General features: G+C 55.9%; 1 protein-coding gene across 1 annotated transcript in view; it reads left to right on the plus strand.

Moving 5' to 3' along the window:
* Nucleotides 1-23,893, plus strand: part of EXD3 (exonuclease 3'-5' domain containing 3) — a 76,984-nt gene that overhangs the window by 36,594 nt on the left and 16,497 nt on the right. The window contains 22 exon segments of the mRNA XM_073890031.1: nucleotides 1,130-1,269; nucleotides 4,394-4,494; nucleotides 8,392-8,465; nucleotides 8,592-8,630; nucleotides 9,934-10,027; nucleotides 10,539-10,685; nucleotides 10,841-11,064; nucleotides 11,514-11,724; nucleotides 11,820-11,929; nucleotides 12,420-12,462; nucleotides 12,465-12,554; nucleotides 12,557-12,580; nucleotides 12,656-12,706; nucleotides 12,709-12,840; nucleotides 13,296-13,413; nucleotides 13,974-14,045; nucleotides 14,211-14,478; nucleotides 14,988-15,173; nucleotides 22,645-22,688; nucleotides 22,926-22,996; nucleotides 22,999-23,031; nucleotides 23,034-23,074. Of these exon segments, the coding sequence (XP_073746132.1) occupies nucleotides 1,130-1,269; nucleotides 4,394-4,494; nucleotides 8,392-8,465; nucleotides 8,592-8,630; nucleotides 9,934-10,027; nucleotides 10,539-10,685; nucleotides 10,841-11,064; nucleotides 11,514-11,724; nucleotides 11,820-11,929; nucleotides 12,420-12,462; nucleotides 12,465-12,554; nucleotides 12,557-12,580; nucleotides 12,656-12,706; nucleotides 12,709-12,840; nucleotides 13,296-13,413; nucleotides 13,974-14,045; nucleotides 14,211-14,478; nucleotides 14,988-15,173; nucleotides 22,645-22,688; nucleotides 22,926-22,996; nucleotides 22,999-23,031; nucleotides 23,034-23,074 (2,313 nt within the window).

Consider the following 23,893-nt stretch of genomic DNA (forward strand, 5'->3'; position numbering starts at 1 on the left):
AAAGAAAGAAAGAAAGAAAGAAAGAAAGAAAGTAAGAAAGAAAGAGAAAGAAAGAAAGAAAGAAGAAAGAAAGAAAAGGTAAGTATCTTTTCACGAAAATCATTTAGGTTCCGACTTGGATAAAGCCTGAGTCTCCAGAAACACGATTTGGGGAGGGGGGTTCTTCTACCACTGAGCCCTGGCTTTGCTCCTCACTGGGTGGGGCTGGGGGTGCTGGAGGGCAGGGGTCACGTGTGAGCACCCAACCCTGCAAGGTGGGCCCGAGGGGGTGGGGCCCAGGAGGGCAGTCCCTGGACTTAGGTGTAACGTGCTCAGAAGGCAGTGGCCAGGGGGTCTCTGAGGAATGGGGCTCTCCGTGATGTCCACCCCTTGAGGTCCCAACCTGGCAGATGGGTCCCTGTTCAGTCTGGGCTCCAGGCAGCCTGACCCTATGTGGTCACATGGAAAGGTGAGGAGGTGTCTATCGTTGGGACCACTGGCAGGGGGCTTTGTTGAGGTCTGAGCTCTTGCGGTGGAAATGGCCTGAGTGTCCCAAGGCCCAGGCCCACGGCCAGGGGCCTCCTTAGAGCTTCCTGGCGGACTTGGGCAGCTCGGGGCTCTTGTGGGCACCATGCACAGGCATGCCACCTGTGCCAGTGAGGAGGCGTTTGGGCCATTGGGGTTGCTGCCCATAGTTGATCTTCGTCCTGCCTCCCACCACAGCTCAGTGAAGACAAGGGGACAGCTGATCTTCCCCAGGACTCCCCTTGCCTCTGGGAGCCTCCAGTCCTTTGTAATGAAGATGGGGATGACCACAGAGCCCCGGGACCAGGCCCAGGGAGCAGTGGGGCCTGCATGTGTTTGTGTGTGTGTGTGTGTGTGTGGAGGCGTGCAAGCACAGGGCATAGGCTGGAATGAGTGCACCATGCCCTGGGAGCTGGTCTGCGGGTGTTTCACGGATGTAGTCAGACACTTGGCTGGGCCTCTGCACTCCCTGAGGGAACCAGGTCACATGGAGGGGCCTCCGGTCCTCTCAGTCCGGAGGCTCTGGCCACGCCTCCTCTGGGTTGGAGGTGAGTCTGGGGTCTTGGCCGGGGGTGGAGGTGCCGGGCGCCTGAAAGGCTGTGACCTGAGGATGTGCTCCCCATAGATGAGCACCCCACTGCTCCTCCAGGACAAGGTGACCCTCGTAGAGCGTTATGTAGCCAGCTTCCCGGACCTCCAAAGGGGATTGCTGGCCCTCCCGGACTCCTGGTGCCAGCCTGGCTTTGACGTCAGAGTCGTGGCCAGGTAAGCCCCATGGGGGCCCAGGGTGGGGCAGGGGGCGGCACGCACTCGGGAAAGCCACGTGAGTGGCCCGCACACACCGCGGCTCGGTCAGCCAGAGAGGGACCTGCTTCTGGAGCCCAGAGGCCGCACCTGGCAGGAACCAGACGAGACACAGTTGAGTCTCTTAAACGAACAAAAATAATTCTCCAGGTTGCGTGAACAATTTACTACACGCTGGAAGTCACAGCACCTGTCCATTCACTCATCCCTTCACCTCATAAATCTCATCTGTGACACCCGTGGAGCCCATGTGGGTTCATTTAAGCTGCACACGCACATGATGCGAGGGTGTCGCCCAAGTGTGGGGCGTGGGGGTAGCATCTGCTGGTCACATATCTGGGGCGGCCACGGGGTGAAGCAGCACTTGGCTGTCTGTGGAGGCTCCTCGAGCCTCCTGTCCATCTGCAGGCCCTGGGGGCTTGATCCAGCGCCATGAGCCACCCAGGCCTGAGACCACCCCCCTTGAGATGCAGACCTTGGGCTCTGGGGCTGACCTCCCTGGACCCACCTCCTCTGGAGCAAGTCACTTTCACTTCCTAGGTTTATTTCCTCAGCCCTAACATGGGGCTAATTTTGCCTGTCTCAAAGGGTTGTGTGACTTAACATGCTACAAAGCAGACAAAGCACGTGGGGCACCCAGCCAGGCACACCGAGCGTTGGCTGTCATCACTGTTACTATATATTTGGAGAGGGACATAGAGCGGCACCTGACTGGCTCAGTTGGTAGCATGAGGCTATTGATCTTGGGGTCTTGGGTTCGAGCCCCATGTTGGGTGTGGAGATTACTTAAAGTATTTTTTTTAAAGATTTTATTTATTTATTTGACAGAGAGAGACACGGCAAGAGAGGGAACACAAGCAGGGAGAAGGAGCAGAGGCAGAGGGAGAAGCAGGCTCCCTGCTGAGCAGGGAGCCCGATGCGGGGCTTGATCCCAGGACCCTGGATCATGACCTGAGCCGAAGGCAGACGCTTAACACCTGAGCCACCCAGGCGCCCCTATTTAAAGTATTTTTAAAAATGAGAAGACAAGGGCGCCTGGGTGGCTCAGTCAGTTACTCATCTGCCTTCGGCTCAGGTCATGATCTCAGGGTCCTGGGATCCAGCCCTGCATCAGGCTCCCTGCTTTGCGGGAAGCCGGCTCTCCCTCTGTCTGCTCCTCCCCCTGCTTGTGTGCTCACTCACTCTCTCTCTCTCTCTCTCTGACAAATAAATAAATAAATAAATAAATAAATAAATAAATAAATATTTGTAAAAAATCAAGAAGACCAGGTTAGAATGGGAGAAAATATTTGCAAAAGATGCAGTGGCTTCCTTCATCATGGCTAACATCGAAAAGTCTGGCATACCAGACGTTAGTGAGGTAGGAACTCCTGTGCCCAGCTGGGGACAGCTAACGCGGCCCGGCCACTCGAGGACGCTGTTCGGCACTGCTGGCGCCAGCAAAACATGGGCTAGGACTGCCTCAGCCAGTCCACCGTTGGAGCAAACCCAGGACACATGGGTGCGTGTTCACAGGATGTTCACAGCAGCCTTATTCCTAGTCCCCAAGCACCGGACGGATCCAGAGGCCAGTCCACAGCCACAGCTGGACCACACACGTTACACACATAACGTGGAGGAATGTCCCAGAGCCCGTGCTGTGTGAGATGGCCCAGACCCAAGCGTCCGGACTCCATCATTCCAACGGTGGGACGTTCAAAACCTGGCACGTGGTCTCCGCTGGTCCGAAGCGTGGCCGAGGGGGGCAGGGGCAGCTCAAGGGCTGCACATCCGTGTTGACCTGTGGGTGGCATGTCCTCAGGTGCAAGTACACCCATGATCCCCACTCCTCACCACGTGTCAGTTACACCTCGATAAACACTGGCAGAGAGACAGAAGCACTCATTATTGTCTCTGCTGTAAAATGGAGAAGACATTTGAAGAGAATGGAGGCAGTGACTGGGCGCAGGTGGTCAGGCCGCAGGCGGGGAAGCTGAGCCCGCGGCCACCAGGAGCATGTGGGGTCCAGCCCAGAGCCCGCGGAGGGCCCAGCAGCTGAGGCCCAGACTCCTTGGTGGTCAGCCAGACACTGGGGACCCTGGGCCATGGCGTCCGGGCTTGGCTGAGGACTGGGCTGAGGCTCTGTGCCACAGTCAGGGAAGCTTTCGGAACACAGAACAGGACTCTTGTCAATAAAAATATGATGGCAAAGCAAAAAGCTCAGCAGAGGTTTGGAGGATAAATTTGAAGATGTCTTCCAAAAAGTACAAAACATAAACAATGAAAATCAGAGAGAAAAGATTAAAAGAAAAATTGGAGGTCCTGTCAAGAAGGCCCAACATCCAAACAACGGGAACCCCAGAAAGACAAGCCAGCAGAGCTCAATCCCGAGGTGGCTGGGTCGGGTGTAGCAGGTCTGCGGGCGGCCAGAGTGCATGAGACCCACACTGCAGACCCAGGGCAGCACGGGGATCAGACAGGATTCTGGGAGCATCGCCTGCCCCGTGCTGAGGGACAGCTACTTCAACCCCAAAGCCTCAGCTCAGCTGAACCCTCAAGACCACGTGAGGCAGAGCACAAACCTACTTCTGCAGGTGTGCTGGGAGCGGGTGGCAGCCGGGGGGCAGCGAGGAGGCCCACTCACCTCCTCATTGGCTCAGGGCAAGGCTGGTTGGGTTCTCAGGTCTGGAAACCAAGGAGGCAATAAAACCAGACAAGCACTAACCCTGAAGAGAAGGGGTGTGGTCTGCACGGGCTGCGCTTGCCTGGTCGTGAGAGCATGAACACAGTGTGACCTGACTTAAGTGGGAACGCGGCGCACCATCCACGGCAAGATGTCCGTACCAAACACCTAAGACCGAACAACCAAGAGGTCACGCACAAGTATGTTCCCTGGAAACACAGAGGCAAATACTGGCCATGACAGAATTGATGTATGAGGGTCTGGAGCGTGCTGGGACATGGTGACATGCTGCTCTTTCCACAGGCTTGTGAAATTACCTGAGTTTTCAACTCTGTGCGTGTGACTTTGACGAAAATAAGTCTTACATGTATTAATTTAAAAAGAAAGCAGCACCAGGCGGGAGACGTGTCTCTCTCCCTGCAGACAGCACCCACAGGTGACCTCCTTGAGGCTGGAGAGGCTGGGTCCCAGAGTGCTAAGTCGGCAGGCCCTGGACACGGGTGAGCGGGGCCCCCACACCCTGGGTGCCCCGGAGATGCCGGGGCTGGCCAGGCCCACTGACCCCCTTCCTGAGTCACCTGCCCACCACCACGGACCCTGGGCACTGAGCAGTGGACTGAGGGCTGCAAGCCCCTCTGCCCACCTGCAGTGACCCCTGGGAGTAGGAGCCGGTGCTCCTCCTCTCCCCCTCCCCCCTCCCCCCCCCCCTTCCTGCTTCTCTCAGTTCCCGTCTTTTGTCGAATGATAGCCATTCTGATTTGCATCTCCCTGATCATTAGTGATGCCTTGGGCCATTTCAGATACCTGCTGCCCATTTGGATGTCTTTTTTGGAAAATGTCTATTCAGTTCCTCTGCCCATTTTTAAATTAGGTTATTTGGGATTCTTTTTGCTATTGGGTTGTATGAGTCCTTATATATTTTGAATATTCACTTTATCAGATGTGTGGTTTGCAAATGTTTTCTCCCATAGGTCACCTTTTCATTTTGTTGTTTCTTTGTTGTGCAGAAACTGATTTGTAGTTTGAAGGAATGACACTTGTTGGTTTTTGCTTTTGTGGCCTGCGTTTGGCTTTTCGGTCCTCTTTGTTGTTTGCCCTCCCCAGGCCACCAAACTAAATTTTAAGCCTTCTTTCTTCTGAAAATATTCCCCAAGTTTCAATATATATTATTTCTATTATTGTGCAGCTCAAGGTATTTTCTAATTTCTATTATAAGTTTTTCTTTACCCATGGATTAATCAGAAATGTATTTCTTAATTTCCAAGCTATGTGACATTTTTAGTTATTTTTCTGGTGTGGGCTCAATCTCATTGTGATCAGAGATCATGCCTTGTATAATGTCAGTCCTTTGGGTTGAAACGTATTATGAAGAAATCTACCTTCTTGCCTCTGAAAGCAATCTTTTTTTTTTCCTTTGGCTGTTTTTTAGGATAATCTCTGTCTTTGGTGTTCTGTGGTCTCACTGGGAGGAGACTAGTTATAGATGTCTTTGTATTTACCTTCCTTGGTATGTGTTGGGCTTTTTGAATCTGTGGATTGCTGTCTTCAGTCGGTTCTGGAAAACCCTAAGTCATGACCTCACGCGCCACTTCTCCTGCTTCTTTCTGCTGTTCTCTGGGCCCCTGAGTGTGTGTTGGTCTCCTCCCCCCCTTTCCAGCGTCCCCTTCGTTGTGTGTTCAGGTGACTCTGCTCTTTCCCACTTCACTAAGCCTCTCCTCGTCTGTGTCCAGCAAACTACAAAACACATCCATCATTTATGTTTTTATCCTTGTTGTATCTTCAGCTCTAGAAGTTGTAATGTGGTCATTTCCAGATCTGCTGTCTCACTTTGTGTGGCTTCTTGATGCTTGAACGTATTTCTGATTTTGTCTTCTCTTTCTTTGAATGTCTTGCCCACGGTGGTCTTATGGTTTATATCCACATTTCCACACTGTCTCTGGTCGGCATCTGTTTCTCTGTGTCACTCAGAGGCTTAGTTGTCATCATGTTTGTGTCTGGCACCCTTGAGAAATTACGCAGATTCTCTGGCCCTTGGATGAAGGTGCCTGCCTCCAGAAAGGAGGGCAATATTTGGGGCTTTTGCAAAGACAGAAGCACATCACCAAGAGGCTTTGATTCATGACTATAAATAGCCCCTCGGGCAGCACTAGGAGCATAGATGGGAAAAGCAAGAAGGCATGTGGATGCCTGCAGGCTGGTGTCAGGGCAGGTCAGGGTCAGCGAGGAGCAAGGAGCTGCTCACAGTGGCTGGGGGCTCCGCATGAAGCCTGTGGGCCTGGTCTTAGAGGACCGGCCGACTGGTGGGACCCCTGACACCCTGGGGAAGCAGCTATAGGAAGGAGCCTCCAGCAGCTGCAGAGTAAAACCAAGAGTGGAGTGTTAGGGGCAGAAGCTCCAAGGAGACTCCCAGCAGCAAAGACCTCTGGGGTGCCAGGGTCTGAGGGACAGGGGGGCATAGAGCGTGGGTCACCTGCCCCTGCATTTGGAGAATTAGAGCACTGGGTTGACACTAAGGAGTGGACCCCCCATGGGGACCCCCATCCCTGGCACAGGGGCCTCTGAGGTCACCTGCATGCCATCCATGGGTGCTGGGTGGGGGAGCCCTGCTGGCATCACCCAGTGGGAACGTGGGGCAGGCACACAGTTCAGGCTGCCTGCAGGTGAGGCCCCCGGGGGCTCTCAGCACAGAATCACACACCGAGTCCATGGTGGCCACTGTGAGGCTACACCTGCCTCCCTGGCAGAGGCTCTCCCCACCCAGGACTCCGGACCATGAGGGGCAGGCTGTGTGGAGGTCTGAGGATGCGGGCTCTGGGTGGGGCCGTCTTTCCTTCCAGCAGCCCTGCCGTGCCATTTGTTGACCCCCAGGGTCCCCACTTCAGGGTCAGGTCGTGGGCCCAGGGCTTCGGGCCAGAGGAGTCTTTGGGGGTGTTGGGCCAGCCTTAGCCCAGCACCCCCAGTTCAGGGTGTGTCCCCCTTGAGGGTCCACCCCACCCCACAGATCTCAGCTGAGTGTGAGGCAGGAGCAGATCTGGTGTCCAGACCCCCTTGAACAATGGGGTTGTCCCCCAGACTGCATGTGGAGTCTGACGGGCTGTGGGACAGGAGGGGAGAGGCAGGTGCTTTCTAGGGGTGCCTAGCTCATTGGCCCCGCTTGGGAGCGGGGAGGACAGCCACCCAGCTGGGTCTCCCGTTCTGCATGGCCATGTGCTGCCAGGCCCCACCTGCAGCCTCCCCAGCTGGCTCCAGGGGTGTGTCTTGGCCAGGAGGCCTCAGGGTCACAGCACTGTCCCTTTGCCCGTCTGCAGTCCTCACTGTGCATCCACCATCCCTGCTGTGGGCCTCCACGGACTGACATTAGGCCCAGAAGTAGGGCTGGGGAGTCCTGCTTGCCTGTCCACCCCGAGCTCCCCACAAGCCCTGCCCCCGGGCCTCGGTCCCAGGTAGAGCCCCCCAAGGCCTCGTAGCACAGATGAGTCTGCAGGACACTGGGTTGTGTGGCATTTCCAGATGTTCAGCATGTGTCAGGTGGTCGGGCCTGCTCTACCCGGGCCTTTTCCTTTAAGGATTTGTGCTCTGGTCTGACCAGGGCTGAGCTCCACCTGTGGGGGTGAGGCTTTTGGACAAAGTATCCCACTGGCAAAGTGACGCTGCAAAGTGTAGAAACGCCCGAGAAGCAGGTTTCTGTCTGCAGCTCTGCATGGGAATGGTGCTCCAAGAACACGCTGGCCACTCGGAGCTCCTTCTTCCCTGCGTGGCTCGCCGGTTCGTCCCTCCCTTCCTCAAGCTCTGTCCCCCTCGCCTGCCGTGTTGTCCCAGATTCCTGAGCGGCCTCCTGGGGTCCGGAGCCCTCAGGTCCCAGGCAGGAAGGAGGAGGGAGAGTGCCCCAGAGTCGCTGGCCAACCTCTGGGCAGCACTGACCTCCGCTGTGGGTGGACAGCGGCCCTGCAACAAGTGCGCTCCCCGGTGCTGGGTGCGGGTGCTCAAGGAGCAGCCGCCCGTGTGGAGAGCGCAGAGTCCTGGCCAGGTCCTTAGAAGACCGGGCCCCTAAATGCCCCAGCCGCACCGCCAGGCTTCAAGGACAGCTGGCCCCGGGAGGGAGGGGCAGCAACCAGATGGCTGGACGGGTGGACGGGTGGGTGCCCTTCCTGGGAGCGAGGCCGATGAGTAAGCATCAGTCTGTCAACATGAGCAAGATGGCCTCTTCCTGAAGGATTCGCATTCCAGTGGGAGAAGGACAGGAAGCAAACGCACCGTCCGGAGGGTCCCGCCCTGGAGAATGTGGAAAGGCATCTGGGGCTGGTGTCCCTTGTCCCCGGTGCAGAGGGAGGGGCTCCGGCAGACCCCAGGAGAGGCCCGAGGCTAGGGGAGAGTGTGGGGTGGAGCCCTTGCCCCACCTGGGCTCCGCTGTCTTTCAGCAGCGCTGTGTCCCCATGCTGTCACTCAGTAGCGCCTGGCCGCCCTGCACTGTCTGTGCTGTAAGTGGTTTGTGGAGGTAAGTGTGCCCTGCTTAGAGCCCCGAGGCCGGGGCTGTGGCGGGGGAGGGGTGCTCCAGGTGAGGCTGTCTCTCCAGCTTCTAGAGTGGTCGCTAGAAAAGGTCCCTTGGTGCTCGCTTTTGCAGAGAAGCCTGTCTCGGGAGAACTGGACTGACCACGTGCAGGTGAGTCTGTAGGGCCCTGCATGGTGTGGCTGTTCCCTCGAGACCTGGGTGAGGACCTAGGGGGACAAGTGGCCCTGAGAGAGTGCGTGCACACATATGGACTGGGCACGTGGTGCGTAGCTCACGTGTGCATGCCGTGGCCCAGACAGCTTTCACGTTGGCCCACAAGCTGGGTCAGCTCCTCTGGTGTCCCTGGCATGTTGGGGAGCAGATGGTGTAGAGAAAGGGCTTCTCCCGGCATAAATGCCGCACCTTGACGAGGAACCAGACACAGCCTCAGGTCTGCCCACCCCGCTCAGAAGGTACAAGAGGCAGATGCTGAGAGTAGGCTTTGTGTGAGGGCCCCACCCGGGTGAGGCAGGGCCAGAGCAGCTGGGGGGCCTGGACCCTCCTTAGGGTACAGAGCCCCCAGGCGATGGAGGAGGTGAGGTGTGCTGGAGGTTCCACAGTGTTCACTAAGGGAATATTCTAGACCGTCTCTGAGCAAGGTCCTCACCCATGGCTCTGTGCCCCCTGAGGCCAGGTGGGGGGTGAGCCCAGGCCCCTAGAAGGAGGCAGCTGCCCCTCGGGGTGGTGCAGGGTCATAGAGGGGGTTGAACTGCAAGGCCACTCCTGGGCCTGGGGGCTGCAGAGCCCATCAGGACGGCAGCCTGGACAGGACCATCTAGTAGCTTCTGTCCCTCAGGCCTGAGCTGGAGGTGTGGCTCATGGTGGGCACAGAGCTGTCCCCAGCCGTGGGTGAAGCAGCCTGGGAAGAAGGTGGGGGTGTGTGGGGTCCCAGGTGCGACATGTGGAGCTGTGGGCCAGTTCGTGGCGTGGGGGGCCCTTCCCTCCCTGATGAATAGTCTGGCTTCTGGTGTCCTGAGTGGCATCCAGCGGGGGGCAGTGCTGAGCCACCCCTGGAGTGATGGGTGTGTGGGGTGGGTGGTGAGTCACCGGAGAGGAACGTGGACCCCCAGGGAAGGCCCGGAAGGCTGGTCCCCCCTGGGTGCCAAGGCCGAGGCAGCCGGAAGGGCAGCGGACATCCTGAAGAATGTGGAGGGGCTTCCACATATTGTCGTCCACGTGGGAACCCGCGGGAAGCGGATGGCCTGAGGCTACTGGGGGGACAGAGTCGTCTGGGAGGGGGCCCTGCCTGTCAGCCAGCAGGGGCTCCTCAGAGCGCACAGAGGCCTCAGGGGCCAGAGATCAGGAGGGCACGAGGCTCAGACTCCCGGCCCACTGAGTTACAAGAGCCTGTGACCTTATGGACTCAAGGACTCAGCCAGGACAGAAACCCTCCTGTGGGACCCTGGTGGTGCAGGTGGCTGGGCCTTGCTGTGGGTGTCCGGAGGCTGAGCTGACGGGTGGGACACCTGTGGGCCCCGTGGGTCCCCCCACTCCTGTGCTGGGCACTGGTGTGGGAGACAGCCTCGTGAGGCCCCCCCACGCTCATTGCCACCCCGAGGGCGGCTTGCCTGTGTCCACTCTCTGGACTGTGGATTCAGGAGTGTCCCAGGGCCCCACCTTCCCCTGAGAATGTTGGCCGGCCGCGAGGGCGGGGGGCGAGGAGCCCTGAGGGGCAGCCCGAGGGTCAGGAGCAGGCCCCAGCACGCAAGGGTGGAGAAGGAGCAGGGTCAGGCAATGTTCTAGAAGGACAGGGCTGGTCTCGGGTCTGGGGGGCAGGGCCGCCGGGCTGGGCTGTGGACACAGGACAGTGGCCCTCCAACCAGACCATGTGGAGGGCCCTCGCTCGACAGCGCGGTCAGCACAAAGCCTCGGTCGTGGGAGCATCTGTGGCCTTCCTTCAGGCAACAGCCTCCCGTTCTGGGGCTTGCGAGGTCTGGGGGGGAGGTGCGGGCCCGGGGAACTGTCCACACCCCCTCGGGGCAGAGCCGGGCAGCACAGCCCATCCCGTGTGCCCCGCAGGGCCTGTGGGCCAGCACGAGTGGCTGCGGGAGGGGCTGGCCTCTCCTGACAACGAGGCCGTGGCCACCCGAGGCGCCCTGGACCTCTCGCTGCCCGAGGAGCGGCTGCCAGCCACGCACAGCTCGGCCAGCTCAAACTCCAGGAGCGGCGAGTGCTCAGGCTCGGGAGGCTGGCGAGGGGGACAGGCGCTTGGGCCCCCGTCCCTTGGCAAGCGGCCCCATGAGGGATGTATGTCAGCAGTTTGGGCAAGGTGGAGTGAGCAGCAAGGCCCCTGCAGACGCCAGCCCACCAAGCACCCTCAGAGCTCCCTAGACTCTCGGAGGTCTTCGTGGGGCCTGGCCAGGCCAGAAAGTGTTGGTCTGGGGGAGGGCACCAGGGTGTGGGGTGCCACAGCTCCACTCCTAGGACAGCTGAGGTGCCTTTCCAAGACCGGAGGGATGATTACTACCAGCTGCCCGTCGCCAGAGAGGACATCCTCTCCTTGGACTCCTGGGACCTGGCCAGGCACGAGGAGGAGCTCCTGCAGGTGGGTGGCTGGCTCCAGGGGCTCTGTCCACACCAGGACCCACCGGGCTTGGCTCTCCATCCCACGCCACCCCAGACACCCCCGCAGAGCAGGGCACCCATACCAGCCCATTTTGAAGACTCTGGGCCTAAAGTGCAAGCATCGGACACCTGCCCACAGACATTTGGCACTGGCCCCCCACCTGCGGCAGCGCCACACCTGTGCTATGGCTGGGCTCTGGGTCCGAGGAGGCCAGAAGGAGTCCTTTGACCCCTTCTATGTGGAACAAGGGGCAGGCAGGGGCCAGGCACAGCCCCAGTCCTATAGGAGCCCACAGGACTGGTCAGGTGCCCCCAACAGAAACTGCCTCCCCTCGGCTTCACCCTCAGGGGAGTCAGGGAGGCCATGCCCTCGGCCACAGGCCTGCAGCCTCTGGATGGGCCTCCCCTGCTCATCCCAGCTCTCTACAGCCCAGCCAGGTGGTCGGTGCGGACCTGGAGCGGTGACCCTCGTTTGGCACAGGGGCCCGGTCCCAGGCATCCATCATGCAGGTGGCGGTGGAGGGCCGTGTGTTCCTGCTGGACCTGCCTGTGCTCCCACGGCCAACAGGAGGGCAGGTGTCCCAGGCCTTCTCCAGGCTGGTGTCCCAGCTGCTCTCGGACCCCTCCATCACTAAGTTGGGTGAGCACAGCCCCTGCCCACCCAGGGGGAGGGTCCTGGGGCGAGGTCAGGGCCCCTGCCTCAGGTGCCTGTCATGCTGATGGCCCTCCCTGCAGGTTATGGGATGGCAGGGGACCTTCAGAGCCTGGGGGCTTCCTGCCCCGCCCTGGCTCACGTGGAGAAGCAGCTGCAGGGCAGTCTAGACCTGCTGCAGGTGCACAGGCAGGTCAGCTCCAGGGGGACGGGGACGGGGCCCCTCCCTTCTCTGCTGAGCCGCCTGCACAGTGATGTCCCCTGCCAGCCGAGGGCCTTCACCACAGGCTGACTGGTGCCTACGGGTCAGGATGTGCTCATGGCCTTGGAGCACCTTTGGGTTACTCAGGTCACCAGGGCCCCGTAGGGAGGGGGTGTCACCACGTGTCCCCACACTTTCCTCAGAACCAGCCCTGCTTTGGGCCCCTCTGAGTTCTCAGCCACACCTTTGGGGGCTAAGATGTTAGCCCCAGAGCTGGCCTGTGGGCAGGTCACCGTGGCCCTGAGTCCCCCTGCACCTGCCTGCCTAGACCATCTGTGCCCTTCCTTCTGTGCACAGGTGGCTGTGGAGGGTGAAGGGCCTTCCCCAGGGCAGGGCCCCCGTGTGAGACAGTGATGGCCTGAGTGGTGGCATCCTTCCTCCAGGGCAGACCCCTCACCCCCGAGGGGCTCTGTCTTGGCAGATGCAGGTGTTGGACAAGCCAGCTCTAGGCAGGGGTGAGGCCAGGGGCTGCGGGGCCTCAGCCTCCTGGTGCAGCAGGTGCTGGGCAAGGCCCTGGACAAGGCACAGCAGCTCTCCAACTGGGACTGGCGGCCGCTGAGCGGGGGCAGCTGGTTTATGCAGGTGTGCACCCCCCCCCTTCCCCCCAGCCCCCGTGCCCCCCACCCTGGAGGCTGAGGCTGACCCATGCCCCCCCAGCTGCCGACGCCTACCGCCTGCTGGAGGTGTACCAGGCTCTGTGCAGAGAGCCTCCAGCTTCTACCTGTCTGATGACCTGGCCAGGAGCCTGAGGCCAGGGTGCAGGGAGAGACCATGGGCCCAGGAGCCGCCTAGCCTGCAGGAGGCCTCAGTCTTGGCTTGGCAGCTGAGCGAAGCCCCTCAGGGTCCCTGCACCTGAGTTCCCAGGGAGAAGGATCACTGTCCTTAAAATGAGGACCTTACAGGGGAGGAGGCCTGGGCTGGGGGAGGCCAGCAGCTTCCAAGAGGGCCCGGGTCCCTCCCCCTGGAGAGAAGGAAGCAGGGCCACAGGTTAGAGCCCTGAGGAGGAGTCCCCAGCCCTCTCCTGCCAGCAGGCCTGACGTGCTCCCCACTGAGGTCCAGGGCATGAACCGTGAGCCTGAGCCCACCGCACCCCCACCCCGAGGAGACATGTGGGGGTCCTGCTGGGGCCCGTGTGAGCCATCGGGTACTATCTCGTTGATCTGTTTCTCTGTTTTCTTCGCTGACCACATACTGCTCCTGATTCTCTTTAAAGTTCGGCCTTCAGGGCTCTCACTCCCCATCAAGACCAGGGTGGGGGCGAGGGGGCCGCGGGCTGCTGAGCCAAGCCGTGTTGCAGGTGCCTGTGGCGGAGAAGGAGGGCGCCGCCCCGAGGTCCCGGGCAGGGCCTTCTGTGTGCTGTGCGACCACAGGCTGCAAGGGCTGGGCGCCGGCGAGGACACCGCAGGGCCGTCAAGGTAAGCGTGGCGGGGCTTTGCGCCCAGCCTCCCGGGGCTCGGGGCCCTTCTGTCTGCCTGGGTCTAAGGACAGAGATGTTTATGGCTGCCCTGCCCCTGGGGTCTGCCGGCGGGAACCCTCTCGGCTCCTTTGGGGGTGGGCATGCCCCCACCCTCACCCCCTTGTCCTGTGGCCCCTGGAGACACTGCACGGAAAGAGGCTCTGCTCCCGGCCGTGGCAGGGCCCTGCCTGTGGGGACACCAGCCCCCGGGGCCACGAAGAAAATCTGAGTGGGGGGGCGTCTCAGAATGCAGGGGTCTGAACGTAGATGGAAAGCTCCTCCACAGGTGTGCAGGCAGAACCACCCACAGCTCACCCGGCCAGGCGTCCCATCCACAGGCTTCTCGTACGCTCCCACGTCGTGTGACGTTTCCACTGCTGTTGTCGCCCCGCCCAGGCCCTGGCCGTTGTGGGGACTCTGTTCTAGATGGCTGGCCTCCTTCACTCAGCACCGTGTTTTCCGGGTTCATGGTCGTTGGTGCTCCACTCCTTTTTATGACCCGAAGCATTCCGTTTGCAGGTGGACCAGAGCAGTGTCCCCCCAGGCCCACCGCGTGGGACGGTCACCTGGGCGGCTTCCAGGGACACTGCTGTGAGTGGGACAGACTGGCCCCCGTGTCATTTTTATTGTTAATATGTGGCTTCTTTTAAGCATTTGCAAACATTCTTCTGAGAAAGGGTCCCCTGGCTCACCAGCTGGCTGGCCTCGGCCCGAGCCTGCGGAGCAGTGGGGTTTGTCTGGTTGCACGGGGCCCAGGCTCCAGCACACGTGGGTGGTATTCTTCGTGCCACCCCCACTACTGAGGAAGCTGAAGCCAGAAGAATTGCGAGGACCTGCCCTGTGCTGTCCCCCCCCGTCCCCCCCGGTGCTGAGGCTGCAGCAGGAGGGAGGGCCGGAGCTGGGCGAGAAGGGCCTCCTGTGCCGGCCCCTGGCATCCATGACAGGATGTTGGCTCTCTCCCCCATCTCTGGCCCCTCGCGGGCCCCCTCTCCCGGGGGCCGTGTCCTGGCGTCCAGGGGAGGAGGTGGGTGTGCCAAGGTTGGCCCTGGTCACTGTCCCGGTACAAAACACCTGCTTCCCAACCAAGGCTGTTTTTAGCCTGTGGGGGGCTGAGACCAAGGTGGCCAGCCTGGCTTCTCGGGGACTCCAGACCAGGCCTCCTGGGTCAGGGGATTCAGGAGCCAGGGAGGAGGTGCCTTCCCACCGGGGAGTGCACGGGGTCTCCAGCAAACGAGAGGCAGGGTTTGGCTCCCCTGCCCCTTACCCCCTATGTTATACCTGTGACTTGTCACATTGCAGGACAAATAGGATTTAAAGATGTAATTTACTAATCAACTGACCTTAAAATAGAGAGATTATTTTAAATGAGTTTCGGGTGGGCCCAGTGTCACCGCATGAGCCTGTCGAGCAGAAACAGAACGCAGGAGTCAGATTCAGAGCCCAGGAAGGAGACGGAGTGCAGGTGCTGCCTGAGACCCCACGTCGAGCAGGGGCTGGATCCTGCCAGCCCCTCATGAGCCTGCCCTTCCCCAGAGCACAGATTTTGATGTGAGCCCTGAGCAGGGAGCCCGTGGAGCCAGCGGGACCAGCCCACTGCAGAGCTGTATTCAGGCTCGTAGCAGACGGCTGCAGACGCAGAAGGCCCGGGGGGGCGGGGGGGCTGGCATCCCGAGAGAGGCCTGTCCGGCCTCGGAGGACTGTGAGTGGAAGGCCTTGAAGGTATGAGACAGAGGCAGGGTCTGGAAAGTGAAGCCGAACCACACGGGACTAAAAACACACGGACCTCACAGTTCCTGGGGGCTCAGGAAGTGGCATTTGTGGGTGGTCATTCTCCATGCCGCACACCGGTGGAGGGGTGAGCCAGACCGGACCCTCCCTGTGGTTTCATGGACCCACGTCATGGACCGATGTCAGCCATTGTTTCCAAAGTCCCTTTAACTTGGTTCCAGTAGGCCTTTTGATCCAAGCTTTTAAGGAATTCTGTGTTTTTGGTCTATGTCTCCAGAGTAGGAGGCTTCACACCACTCGCTCGTTTGCTGGTGTAGACACTCTGGATGGTGGAGCAGGCATGTGTCCTCTCGGGGCAGGGTCCTCGGGCACCTTCCAGAGAGAGCATGTCCAGCAGTGGGAGTGCCTGCGGCCCTTTGGCTGTTTGGTGTCCTCCTCTATGGACCTTTCCAAATCATGTGTTTCCCATCAAGACTCCTGAGTCGATGAATTGTGTGTTTTGTACAAAAGCAGGTCAGTTATGTGTCTAACTTGATTCTGGCTCAGGTCATGATCTCAGCGTTGGAAGGCCCAGCCCCAGGTCTGGCACCGAGCGTGGAACCTGCTTCGGGTTCGCTCTCCCTGTGCCCCGCCCCCTCCACGCGCGCACGGCTCTGTCTCCAAAAAAAAAAAGCAGGTTGTACAAGAGAAGGTTCCGCCTTCTATACCTTTCATCTCATGCATGTTAATACACTGACGGACATGTTCTTGAAAAGAAAGGACGCTCTGCAGCTGAGGGCCCAGGGACGCCAGGGGTGTGCTCCCTGCAGGGAGGCGGGTGCTCAGAGAGCACGGTGGCGCCATGTCCATCGCTTGCCGGGCAGGCTGCCCAGGATGGAGGAGGCCTCCACGCTCTGTGCTAGAGGCACATCCTGGGGCCTCAAGTAGGAGAGGACCGGGGTCGGCTGGGGGAGAGGCCTTGACAGGCGAGGAGGGAATTCTCAGTGTGGTGGGTTGGTGAAAGATGCTAAAACCAAGTGTTTGATTTCCAAAGCGTGGCCTGGAAGAGGCTGCCTGTGGCTACACAGCGGGCAGAGTATGAGTTTACAAAAGGCTAGCAAGGGTCTTGCAGGTCTCCACCAAGCCCGAGCCCTCAGTCCCTCAGCAGCAGCCAGAATTCGCGGAGAAAGTCCAGGCCCGTAGCCATCCCACGGCTCGGGATCTACCCCCGTCAGTCTGCCCGGCGGACTTCAGATGCGCCTGGCCAGTTCCTCACCTACACCTCCGACGGGCGAGGCCTCCCGGGTGACCCTAGCTGAAAACGTTGGGGCCAGAAGTGGTCCCCAAGGACGGTCTTCAGGATGAGTTCTCTGAATGGGGTGTGGGACCTCTGGCTGGGTCCTCTAATCCGAAGAGATAGAAAAGCACTCTCTCATGTGGGAGATGGGTCACCAGTAGTCTGTGGCCTGCCCCGGGATGCCCGTGGTCGAGAACCTGTAGGAGGAGAGATTCTGGGTGAACGTGCTACCTCAGGACATTTTGGCCTGAGTAACAAGGATGTGGGGTCAGCTGGCTGCTTTCACGGTGCTGGGCAAAGTGGCGAAGGAAGGAATGGGTGTGGGCGCCACGTTTCCCGCTCACAGTCACATAAGGGACTGGAGAGCTTCTGTATCTGCCCCAAGAGCAGCCACAGAGCGAGACCCAGGCTCTCCTGCCGTGGGTGGCTGAACGACAGCACAGGTCACGTTCACCACTGGTGCCAAGCTGTCCGTCTCACTGGGCCCGCCGGTGTGAAATCATATGTCATGTATTTTAATCAAAGTCGAGCATCTTCTCCTATGTTCACAAGCTGCCGGTGCCTTCAGTTCTGTGCCCGCTTTGTGAGGAAGTTACTGAGTAAGCCTGACGCGGTCCTTAGCCAGGCCTGCCTGCGAGGCCGGTCCCTGGCTGGTGATGGTGGCTCACATGCCTAAACCATGCGCGCAGGGTTTTGGTCTGGGAGTCGGCAGTCCCAGTGCATGCCAGGGGGTGCCTGTGTGCCCAGCCCGTGTGGACTCCCGGTGCCCGGTGTCCACGGCTTTCCCGCAGAGATGGAGCTCCCTGCCGCGTGTCCTTGCAGGGGGCGGAGCAGGATGGCCGCACAGCTCCCGTGGGGGCTCCTCGTGCCCCTGCCTCTTGTCCACATGCCTCTTCCACACACTGATTTTGTTCCGTATCCTTTCCCCATGACGAACCTTTGCCGTGAGCATGACTCTATGCAGAGTCCTTCTGGGGAGTCAGTGAACCTGGGGGTGGTTTGGGGACCCTCAACACACGTCTCCCCGAGTCTTTCCTGGTCTCCCCTCTCTTAATGCCTCTGGCTTTACTCTTCATCTTGGCATCCGGCGGGGCGAGACTTCGGCCAGTCCCGTAGAAGCAGCCGGTCAGTGGGGCTTCGCTCGGAGCTGCGTTGACCGTGAACCGGGTGGGAGGAGGTGGCCTGTGTATACTATCCGGTCTTCTGCCCGTGAGTGTTTGCCTCTTCTCCTGTGTGCTTCAGGGCCCTGTGCCTCGCTGGTCAGAGCTCACCCAGGAACTTGGCCTAAGAGTTGGTCTCACACCCAGAAACCTGACGAAAGTGTCCTCAGTTCTGCCCAACGGCTGTCAGTCCTTGGGGCTCTCCTCGGGGATGCACCACCCACAAACAGCGACACTTTTCTTCCTTCCTTTCCAAACCTCCCAGTTTCTGGTTTTCCCCTTCCTGTCACGTTCGTTCAGACCTCCAGGACGGTGTCGCCCAGGAGCGGTGGGGGTGCTGTCCTCTCCTCGTTGCCTTGGGCCAAAGCGGGGCGGCCGCTGCAGAGCCGGCCGGCCGAGGAACCCTCCCGCCACCGATCTCCGCAGCCACTGAGATAACCATGGAGGCTTTTTCCCTTTAATGTGCCAACGTGGCATTTTTCGTTTGGGACCAACCTTGCCCTTCTGGGTTGAACCAGTCTTGGCGGAGCACGTAACCCTTTTCCAACGTTGCTGGCTTTGGTTTGAAGTTCTTATTTGGGACATTTGGATGGCTCTTGAGGAGCATAGCTGACGTCAGACTGTTCTTTCTCATCACCTTCTTTTCTGGCTTCATCATAAACAAGTTGAGGAGCTTTTCCTCTTTCTGCAACTTTGAGTAATATTTGAACTATCTTCTCCTCAAATGTTGACTGACTTTCTGCAAGGCTTCTTGGCCTGATGTTTTAGGGGAGGGAGTGTCTAGTGATGATTCTTTTTCCTTTAATAATTATAGGATTATTTAGTTGTCCACATCTTCCTGAGTCACTTTTGGTGATTTCTGTTGTTTTCTGGTCCACCCCGCCCAACATTCCAGATACATACAGTTGTTGGTACTCCCTGTGTAAGTCCCACCATGTCTGTAGCTTTTTTCACACTTCCAGTCTCACTGGTGCATACTTGTGCTCCTTCTTTTTTCTTGATCTTGCTGAGATTTGTCGATTTAATAAGTCCTTTCGAATTACTAGTATTTGGTTTGTTGATCCTATTGCATTTTTGTTTTCTATCTCATTAATTTCTATTCTTATCTTTATCGTTTCCTTCCTTTTGCTTTCTTAGGGTTATTTCCAAGTGGAGTGCTTCGCTCCTTAATTTTTAGCCTTTTAAATTTTATGATGTAAACATTCAAGAGCATAAATTTTTTCTTGAAGTACTGTTTTCACTGCATTCCCTCAGTTTTGATATGTAGTACTTTTATTATTTTATAGTTCTAATAATTTTTGAGTACCCGTTATAATTACTTATTTGACTTAAGAGTTCCTTAGAAGGCTGTTTTTCAATTTCAGAAAGCTTGGAGTTTGGGAGCTTTTAAGTTACCTTTTTAAAAGTGGGTTTCTAACCTAACTATATAGTAGTCAAGGAGCATAGTCTATGTACTGCCAATTTAGATATTTGTGAAGACTTGCTTTGTAGCCAAGTAGAGGATCTTTTTATGAATGTCCCACGTGGGTTTTAAAAGGATACATATTCTCCTCCAATTATGCTCATGTCCATCTCTCTCTCTCTCACTCACACACACACACACTCTCAATAGATCAAGCTTAATTAATGTGTTGCTCAAATCATTTGTATCTTGTTTGTTTTTCTGCTTAATTCTCTGTACTGAAGTTTCCTAGGATGGTGGGTTCATCTTATAGTTGTGTCAGAATTTGCTTTCTATGTTTTTAAATTGTGTTATTAGGTGCATCTGCATATATTTTTTTAGAATTCCTGTATCTTCCTGTTGAGTTAAATATTTTACAATTATGAGGTAAACCTCTTTGGCTCTAATAATGGTCTTTGCCATAAAGTCTATTTTAACTAATATTGATATCATTCTCCAGCATTCTTTAGATAGTATTTGTATATCATTTCTCGCCTTTTTACTTTGAACCTCCTTTACTCTTATATATTAGATGTATTTCTTATAAATTGCTTCTAGCTGAATGTAAAAAAAAGTCTAGTCTGACAGTCTTTGCTTTTCAAATTATTTGTTTAATCTGTTTACACTTGATGTAACTGCTGACATACTTTGGGTTCAGCTGTACTACACTGACTTGTGCTTTCTGTTGGTCTTATTTTTTCTGTTATTTTTTCCCTTTTTTCCTTAACATTCTTTTAGTTTTTTTTTTTCTTTTTCTACTTTTCTCTCTATTAAATTGAAAGTTATAGGTTCTGTTTCAATTCTTTTAGAGATAACCCTAGAAATTTTAACATTTATATTTGAGTTAACATTGTCTGAAGTTAAAGTTAATATGGGGATCCTAGAACAAGTCAGCTTTCTTATTCCTTTCCCAACTTACCTACTAGTATTTTCCACTATTTTAACACAATGTGGTTTTTCTTAAATCTACAAATTAGACATTATCCTATTTGTTTTATGTATTTGATGGTTTTTAGAGTTTATGATGTGTGGATGTGCATATGCACAACAGACCTTGCTCCAAGAAAAAGCAATCTCTTTCTTGCTAAAAGAACGTCTTTTGCTACATTCTTGCATCAGGGCTATTTTTCACTGAAAAATCTCTATGTCTTTTCTCTTCTGAAAGAGAATGTAGCTGGGTTTATAATTGTAGTTTGACAAAGCTTTGAAAATAACGCATTGATTTTTTTTTGGTGTCCATCATTGCTGTTGAGACATTTGCCATCAGTCCTGTGTCATTTCTGTGTAACTAGTCTGTATTTTCTCTTGAATGTCCGTTCATTTGGTTCTTTTCTCACATTTACTTCAGTTGTGTTTGTTTATTTTATTTTTTATTCATCACATAGATGTATATTTGTTATCACTACAAAGTAACCACTTGCTTTATTGCTTTTTTTCTTACTTTTTGTAGTAAAATATACAAAACATAGGTCATTTTAACCATATTTAAGTGTGCAATTTAGTAGCATTAAGGGCACTCACAGTGTTGTGTACCCACTATCAAGTTCCAAAAATTTTTCATCATCAAACAAAGGCTTTATCCCCATTAAACCATCATTCTCCATCCCCTTCCCCCAGCCCCTGGCACCTGCCATTCTACTTTCTGTCTCTATGAATTTGATTTCTCTAGATACCTCATATACATGAATCACATACTATTTGTCTTTTTGTGTCTAGATGGTTGCACTCAGCATGATGTCTTCAGAGTTCATCCGAGTTGTAGCACGTGTCAGAATTTCCTTCCTTTTTAAAGCTGAATAAATTCTAGTGTGTGTGTGTGTATTTGAGGGGGTGTTTACCCATTCATCTGTTGATGAACACTTGGAACACTTGGGTTCTTTCTACCTTTTGGCTATTGTGAATAATGCTACTATGCACCTTGGTATACAGGTATCTGTTCAATTTTCTGCTTTCAGTTCTTTCAGATATATACCTAGAAGTGGAATTGCCAGCTCATATGGTAATTCTATGTTTAGCTTTTTGAGAAACTACCATACTGTTTTCCACACTAAATATACCATTTTATTACAACCAGCAATGCATGAGGGCTCTAATTTCTCTACCTCCTTACCAAAACTTATTTTCCTTAAAAAAAAAAAAAAGCCATCCTAATGGGTGTGAATTTGTATCTCATTGTGGTTTTGATTTGCATTTCTCTAATGATGAGTGATGTTGAGCACCTTTTCGTGTGCATGTTGGCCATCTGTATGTCTTCTTTGGAGAAATGTCTATTTAAGCCCCTTGCCAATGTTTAATTGGGTTATTTGCTTTTTTGTTGTTGAGTTGTAGGAGTTCTTTATATGTTCTGGATATTAATCCCTGAACAGACACATGATTTGCAAATATTCTCACTCACTCTGTGGGCTGTCTTCTCACTATCTTGATGGCGCCCTCTGATGTACAAGAGTTTTTAGTTCTCAGGAAGCCTAATTTTTCTATTTTTAATTTTGTTGTCTGTGCTTTGGGTGTCATATCCCAGAAATCATTGCCAGATCCAATGCCGTGACATTTTCCCCACCATGTTTTCTTTTAAGATTTTTATAGTTTTAGCTCTTACATTTTTGAGTGGCCTCTCCCATTCTCCAGAGATAACTAGTGATTGTTTAGAAACATGCCGAACACATCGATAGAGCCGTGTTCGGCATTTCTGCGTGCTGCTGCTGGCACCTCGTCCGTAGGTACTTTGCCCCCTGCGGCATGGGAGAGCTTTCGTTGCATCCTGAGTCCTTTTGCTAGAACACTTGTGAACTTTGATAACTTCTTTGTTTTCTGACACCACGAGACCTTCCAGCTTCATTGTGTGCATTTTCTGCCTCAGACCTGGAATCAGCTATTTCTCAAGAAAGGTGCTGACCCCCTTTCCACCTATGTGGAAACCAGTCTGGGCACAGGATGCTCCTGGCTGTAGGGTTGGTTCTTCTTTCTAGGCCTTTATGGTAGCCGGAGGGATGAAATACTTTTCAATATATAAGAAATTCAGAGTGAAGCTTTCTATTCAGGCCTGAAGCCGTGGTGCAATTTCCTTAGTTTTAATTCACACCTCCCCTCTCCCAACTGAACCCGACCCAACACCAGCGTAATGCATCTGTTTTTGTCACAGTTCACACATGAACGTTTCCAAGTAACAATGCCAGTATTATCGCCAACAATAGGATTGCTGCAGGGTTTTTTCATTTTCGGTCTGTAGTGAAGAACCCTGGAGATGCACTGTCAATGTACTGGCGTTCGTCCACGTGTCACTTGGAATACTTCTTTCCATGCAGTTCATTTGTTTCATCTTCTTTGGATTTTTAGAGATTGCTTTTTAAATTTTAATTTTGTTTGCAATTATGTAAAATGTTTTTAGGATTCTAAGACCAAATCTATACAACAAGGCAATGCCCCAGGACTCAGGCTGCAGGACTTGCTGGCTGCTCAGATCCCAGACAGAGGCAGCTCTGGGGGACAGGGCGGGGCCTGGGGGAGACAGGGGGTGGGGGGGGACAGGAACAGCCCTAGTTGCCGGCGCCAGTGTGCCCCTCACCCGTCACTCTGCCTCCCGCACAGGTTGCCAGGCAGGAGGGAAGGATCATCTTGACATCGGGGCTGCCGTAACACAGGTGAGGGCCCCAAAGACGGCTCGCCTCTGAGCCTCATCTTTCCAAGGGAGCCTCAGCCTAGCCCTTGGGCCACCCCCTCTTGGGGTCTCACCGTGGAGCTGATGGGAGTGGGGGCTGACCCGACACTGCTGTCCCAGCCTGGGTGGGCTGAGGAGAGGCTCTTGGCCCCTGAGCTGGGGGAGGGGAGCCGGGCCTGGAGAGGTTCTGGGTTCTGTGCTTGCCCCTCAGTGACCACACTTCTGTGCAGCTCCGGGCCCAGGTCAGGGCTGGGCGCTGCCCCTCGGTGGACCGCTCCCTCAAGGCCAACAGCAGGTCAAGGCCATGCTCAAGCATTTCACATGCGTGTCACCCATGCAGACATCTTCAGGCGCTGCCAGGTGGGTCCCCCGTGCCCCAGGCCTGCCGTGGACCGGTGTGTGAGCCCCCCAGCTGTCAGGAAGCCACTTCCGTGGCAGGCAAGACCCAGCATGTCTCTGGAGGGCGGCAGGACAGCAGAGGCCATGTGCTTTGGGGCTTGTGCCCTTGCAAGCAGCATCCGCCACTGCCCTACCTGCGGTGTTTCCTCCTCTTCCTCCCACCCCCATGGGGCCAGGAGGTGGCAGAGTGCTGGCACCGGCCTGGCCACGGGAGCGGCTCACGTGGGACGCCTGTTCGACCCAGGCGTTTCCTCCCGTGTCCAGGGCTGGCCTCCCACAGGGCTTCTAGATGAAGGAAAAGGAGCCGGAAGTTGCACCTGGCTGGGGGCGGGGGTGTCCCATTTTCGGAGGGCAATGTCCACAGCTGCAGATGGCCACTGGGTCCATCCTGACGTCTAGAAAGGTCTGGGTGAAGAAATGGCCAGGTCAGGGCAGCTGTATCCAGGGTTAAGATCGGGGAGGGGTCTGGGACCTAGGTACCATCTGCTGATTGGGCCAGGGAGGGGGCGCCTGGGGGCCCTGAGTGCCATCTGGCTGAGGGGGAGGTGGTGCAGGCTGGGGCGTGGCTGCTCCATGTCGGGGCCTCGGTGGGGTACAGCGGGCACAGAGGGCCTTGGGGCCTGTCCTAACGTACTCCCGTGGCTCCTGGTGCAGAGTGCTGGCTACTCCCAGGATATTTTGGAGCTGCAGCCACGACAAAGCTCCGTCAGGAGCACCTCCCCAAGCCCAGCTGCCTGGTGGATGCTGGGCCTCACCTCCACAGTGCCAGGGGAGGGGTCA

This window comes from Callorhinus ursinus, unplaced genomic scaffold (genome assembly GCF_003265705.2).
Source record: "Callorhinus ursinus isolate GAN/ISIS: 27379988/994484 unplaced genomic scaffold, GSC_fseal_2.0 scaffold125, whole genome shotgun sequence".
NCBI lineage: Eukaryota > Metazoa > Chordata > Mammalia > Carnivora > Otariidae > Callorhinus > Callorhinus ursinus.